This window comes from Propithecus coquereli, unplaced genomic scaffold (genome assembly GCF_000956105.1).
Source record: "Propithecus coquereli isolate 6110/MARCELLA unplaced genomic scaffold, Pcoq_1.0 Scaffold42, whole genome shotgun sequence".
Classification (NCBI taxonomy): domain Eukaryota; kingdom Metazoa; phylum Chordata; class Mammalia; order Primates; family Indriidae; genus Propithecus; species Propithecus coquereli.
The window spans coordinates 307,921-313,333 of record NW_012149952.1 but is presented as its reverse complement, the minus strand read 5'-3'; the positions used below and the strand labels follow the sequence as shown (position 1 = coordinate 313,333).

Genomic DNA, 5,413 nt, shown 5'->3' with positions numbered 1-5,413 from the left:
AGGGCTGGCATGCCGGGGCCTCTCAGGGAGGGTCCTTTATGAGTCCTGGTCCCGCAGGGTCTGACGCACAGCAAAGCCCAGGAGATCCTGGCCCGAGACGGGCCCAATGCGCTCACACCCCCACCCACCACCCCGGAGTGGGTCAAGTTCTGCCGCCAGCTCTTCGGGGGCTTCTCCATCCTGCTGTGGATCGGGGCCATCCTCTGCTTCCTGGCCTACGGCATCCAGGCGGGCACCGAAGACGACCCCTCTGGTGACAATGTGAGTGTCCTCGACCCTGCCCTTCTCGAGGCCCTGCGCATTCAGGAACACACCCGCCCCCACTTCTCCCTGTCCCTTTAGACCTTTCAGAACCCCTCTCCTTTTCTCACCCAACTTTCCCAGTCACCCAGTGAGAGAATCAGATCGGGGGAGAGGAAAACTGAGGCTCAGAAAGGCCAAGTAACTTGTCCAAGGTCACAGAGCAGCATGTGTGAGCTGGGGCTCTGACCCAAGGCTATGTGACCTCAGTGGCCTTGGGAACAGACACCATCAGGTGGCCATGGCCTGACAGATACCCAGAGAGTACGTGTGCTCACGTAGAGACCCAGGCTCTCCCACCTGCTGATAGGTCAGGGCCCGTCCACCCAGTGAGGGGACACATGTGGGACATGGGCTCAAGAGATCCCGTGCCCATAAACACAGAACCACACAGTGGCTACATAGAGACCCTCGCACATGTGGGCACACGCACACACAGAGCCAACCCCGACGGTCACCCTGGGATGCAGATTCAAACACAGCCACCTCGTCACACCCACAGACAGACTGGTAGACAAACAGACACGGGGACTGACACACCGACAAACACAGCAGAGATGCAGGCGTAACCTGGTAGTAGACACAGAACAGGCAAACACAGATTGGCGGTATTCTCGGAAATTAAAACCTAACCAGACGGACAGACAGACAGACATACACGCAGACACACAGACCCTCCCGACCCTGGGGTCAGACACGCAAGTACACACCCCCCTTGACACAAAGCTCCCTCCGCAGATGCCACCAAACTCAGGGATGGGCGGGTAGGTCATGGCTCTGAGCGGCCTGTGACCCCACCTCTCGCCTGTGTCCCCTCAGCTGTACCTGGGCATCGTGCTGGCGGCCGTGGTGATCATCACTGGCTGCTTCTCCTACTACCAGGAGGCCAAGAGCTCCAAGATCATGGAGTCCTTCAAAAACATGGTGCCCCAGGTGAGGGGTGCCCAGGAAGGGGCCAGATAGGGGTGGGCAGGTGGGAGGGGTAAAGCCAGTGACGCCCAGGCAGAGGGAGGCTGGGAGGTGACTCTTCTCCATCCGACCTCCAGCAAGCCCTGGTGATCCGGGAAGGTGAGAAGATGCAGGTGAACGCTGAGGAGGTAGTGGTTGGGGACCTGGTGGAGATCAAGGGTGGAGACCGAGTCCCAGCTGACCTGCGTATCATCTCGGCCCACGGCTGCAAGGTGGGTCTGGGCCTGGGTCCCAGCTCTGTCCTCCCTCAGGCAGTCTAGGGGTCCGGGCCCCCAGCGTCTCCTCCCCAGGACCCAGGAGTCCAGGGCCCCAGCCCCCGCCCCTCTGAGACCCTCGGGAACCTTAGACCTTGGCAAGCAGCCCTGTATCAGCCCCACCTTCGAGACCCCAGCCTCTGGCCTCCCGGGCACCACTCGCCCACCTGGGCACTCGGTCTTCTAGCTGTGACCTCCAGGGACACAGGCTTCAGCCCCAATGCCCCCTGGACAGATGCCCTCTGATCCGAGGCCCTGGGCTGAGTCCTGTCTCTGTCGTACCCACCCCCAGGTAGACAACTCCTCCCTGACCGGTGAATCCGAGCCGCAGACCCGCTCTCCCGACTGCACACACGACAACCCTCTGGAGACTCGGAACATCACTTTCTTTTCCACGAACTGCGTGGAAGGTGAGGCTGGGCGTGGAGGGGACACTCAGGGGGGCAGACAGAGGGCCGTGCCTCAGGGGTCAGGTCCCTCGGAACCTCCCTGAGCCCACCCCACCTCAGCCTAACCCCTCTGGCCCGCAGGCACGGCTCGGGGTGTGGTGGTGGCCACAGGTGACCGCACTGTCATGGGCCGCATCGCCACCCTGGCGTCGGGGCTGGAGGTGGGCAAGACGCCCATCGCCATCGAGATCGAGCACTTCATCCAGCTCATCACTGGCGTAGCCGTCTTTCTGGGCGTCTCCTTCTTCATCCTGTCCCTCATTCTCGGATATACCTGGCTCGAGGCTGTCATCTTCCTCATTGGCATCATCGTGGCCAACGTCCCAGAGGGCCTCCTAGCGACTGTCACTGTAAGGCCCGGACCCTGGGTCTGAGGGAGGAGGGGCTGGGGGCCCGCAGGGCAATGTCCTCCATGAGGACAATTTGTGGCCTGAGGGCTGAGCTTCCTAGATCCTGAGTAAGGGGGGACCCGAACTCAGAGGGCCCCATTAACTAAACAAACAAACAAACAGAAATCTTGAGAAACTGAGAGACATAAAGAGCTAACAATCCTATCACTTTTTAACTTAACTTACAAAATTAACATGCCACGGAGAGCATGTTGGCTCAGGCCTATAATCCCAGCACTTTGGGAGGCCAAGACCAGAGGATCCCATGAGGCCAGGAGTTTGAGACCAGCCTGGGCAACACAGCAAGACCCTGTCTCTACACAAAATTTAAAAATTAGCTGGGCTGGTGGCGCACGCCTGTAGTCTCAGCCACTTGGGAGGCTGAAGTGGGAGGATCTCTTGAGCTCAGGAGGTCAAGGTTACATGAGGTCATAGCTGTGATCAGGCCACTGCACTCCAGCCTTGGTGACACAGGGAGACCGTGTCTCTTAAAAAAAAAAACAAAAACAAAAAAACAAAAAAAGAAGTACACACTCATGGTAAAAAGTCTGAAGAATACAGCAAGTTAAAAAATAAAATAACGGTTCCCCTCCTGCTGCCCAGCCACCACGCACACAATAATCTGATGATTATGGGAAAACTGAACTCACTCTTGTCAGCTGCACCCAGATGATGTCCCCCAGAAGTCCCTCAAGACCTCGTTCAGCCCCTACCCCCCAACCCAAGGGTAGCCCCTAATCTGGCTTCTAACAGCCTAGATTAACTTTGCCTGATTCCAAACCTCATATTCATGGACTAATTCGGTGTGAACTCTCATTTCCAGCTCTTTTTTGCTAAACATGTTTTTGAGCTTCATCCACGCAGGCAGCAGTGATGTATTCTTTGTCAGCGATGGATGGTATTCCATCTTTTATTCCACAATTTATCCTGCCTGCTGTCAGTGGACGTCTGGGCTGTTTTCAGTTTCGGACGCTTATAAATGTTGCTGCTGTAGGAACATTCTAGGGCATGTCTTTGGGGGCACCTCTGACCCTGTTTCTGTTGGTGTTTACCCGGGGGCAGCATTGGTGGGTGCTCCCCGCTTCTTCCCAGGCACCCCGGGATTCTCCCTGGGCTGGGCCATTGGGCTGTGGCCACTCACGGGGCTCAGCCACCCCTACCGCCAGGCTGCTGCCCGGTGACCCGCCTGTCCTTGCGCGTCCTTCAGGTGTGCCTGACGCTGACCGCCAAGCGCATGGCTCGGAAGAACTGCCTGGTGAAGAACCTGGAAGCTGTGGAGACCCTGGGCTCCACGTCCACCATCTGCTCGGACAAGACGGGGACCCTCACCCAGAACCGCATGACGGTGGCCCACATGTGGTTCGACAACCAGATCCATGAGGCCGACACCACTGAGGACCAGTCAGGTGAGCGGGGCGCAGGGTGGACACCGTGGGGGCCTGGCCCCGGGGAGCCCCCAGCCCTCACACGTGCCTCCTTCAGGGACCTCGTTCGACAAGAGCTCGCACACCTGGGTGGCCCTGTCCCACATCGCCGGACTCTGCAATCGCGCTGTCTTCAAGGGTGGTCAGGACAACATCCCCGTGCTCAAGGTGGGTCCGGCTGCCGGCCTCCCCCTGCCTGTGTCCACCCCTCTGCTGCACCTGCCCTCACGGCCCCTCTCCCCGCAGAGGGATGTGGCCGGGGACGCCTCCGAGTCCGCCCTGCTCAAATGCATCGAGCTGTCCTCGGGCTCCGTGAAGCTGATGCGAGAACGCAACAAGAAAGTGGCCGAGATTCCTTTTAACTCCACTAACAAATACCAGGTACTCTGGGCTTCCCGGGAGAGCTGGGCTGGGCCTCAGTTTCCCTAGGACCCCTGTAAAACAGTCACCTCTGCCCCACTGCCCTCCTGCTCTGGGCAAGTTACTAATCTCTGAGCCTCAGTTTCCCCATCTGTAAAACAGGAATAATGATACCCACCCGGGGTGGGGAACGCAAGGGGCAGAGGAGCAAAGACACTCCTGCAGCGTAGGGCGGGAACCAGCCAGAGATCTCTGGGGCGCGGCAGCGACTTTCATTCATTCGACAAAGTTGTTTTTGAGTAGCCACCACGTGTCCTGTTTTAGGAGCTGGGGTACACACAGCGGTGAGCGAAAGAGCGAGTCCCTCCTCTCTGGAGCTCATACTCTGGTTCCAGAGACAGAGAATGACAAAGGCAGGAGGAGATATACATAGTTGGTCACCGTGCTGGGGGAGGGAGACCTGCAGGTGTCTGGGGACAGTGTCCGGGCAGCAGGCCCTGGGGCAGGAGCCGTTGACCAGACGGCCAGCGCCAGGAGCAGGGAGCCAGGGAATGTGGCGGGGGGTGCTGGGCCGGATCCCAGAGCCCGCTGGGCCCCCCAGGCCACGGAGAGGACTTGGCAGCCACTCCGAAGGGGACACAAGCACCGAGAGGGCTCCGAGCAGAGGACAGACAGGAGTTAACGCACGTGTTTTTAACTAGCTTTATTAAGATATAATTCACATACCACAGATCATCCCTTTAAAGCGTGTAACTCTATAGTTTTCGTGTACTCACGGATGCAGACAACCATCTACACGATTTTAGAGCATTTTTGTCACCTCGAAAAAGAAACCACACATCCCTTAGCTGTCACCCGCCCCCTCTTCCTCCCGTACTCCCAGCCCTGAGCAACCACTAACCTACTTTCCGTCTCTGTGGATTTGTCTGTTCTGGACACTTTGTAAAAATGGAATCATACGACATGTGGCCTTTTGTGACGGGCTCGGTTCACCGAGCATAATGTCGTCGAGGCCCGTCCCTGCCGTAGCGAGCACCAGTTTCATCCCTTTTTTTGGCCGAATAATGCTCCACGGTGTGGCTCTGCATACGTGGTTTATCCGCTCACCATGTGGGACACATGGGTTGTTCCCACCTCTTGGCCACGCTGCTAGGAACACCCGGGGACAAGCTTTTGTGCGGCCATTTGTTTGCGTTTTTCTTGGGTCCGTGCTGGGAAGTTGCAGGGTCATATGGCGACTGTGTTTAACCTTTTGGGAAACTGCTGGA

The 5,413-nt window shown here is 57.9% G+C and overlaps 1 protein-coding gene across 4 annotated transcripts in view; it reads left to right on the top strand.

Moving 5' to 3' along the window:
- ATP1A3 (ATPase, Na+/K+ transporting, alpha 3 polypeptide) overlaps positions 1 to 5,413 on the top strand; it is a 21,610-nt gene that overhangs the window by 8,358 nt on the left and 7,839 nt on the right. For 3 of the 4 annotated variants that reach the window (XM_012653345.1, XM_012653347.1, XM_012653346.1), the window contains exons 4-11: positions 58 to 261; positions 1,120 to 1,233; positions 1,347 to 1,485; positions 1,820 to 1,933; positions 2,054 to 2,322; positions 3,569 to 3,767; positions 3,844 to 3,953; positions 4,032 to 4,166. In XM_012653345.1, the coding sequence (XP_012508799.1) occupies positions 58 to 261; positions 1,120 to 1,233; positions 1,347 to 1,485; positions 1,820 to 1,933; positions 2,054 to 2,322; positions 3,569 to 3,767; positions 3,844 to 3,953; positions 4,032 to 4,166 (1,284 nt within the window). Of the gene's footprint in view, positions 1 to 57; positions 262 to 1,119; positions 1,234 to 1,346; positions 1,486 to 1,815; positions 1,934 to 2,053; positions 2,323 to 3,568; positions 3,768 to 3,843; positions 3,954 to 4,031; positions 4,167 to 5,413 lie in introns of all 4 variants that reach the window. The other variant, XM_012653348.1, reaches the window with a different exon arrangement.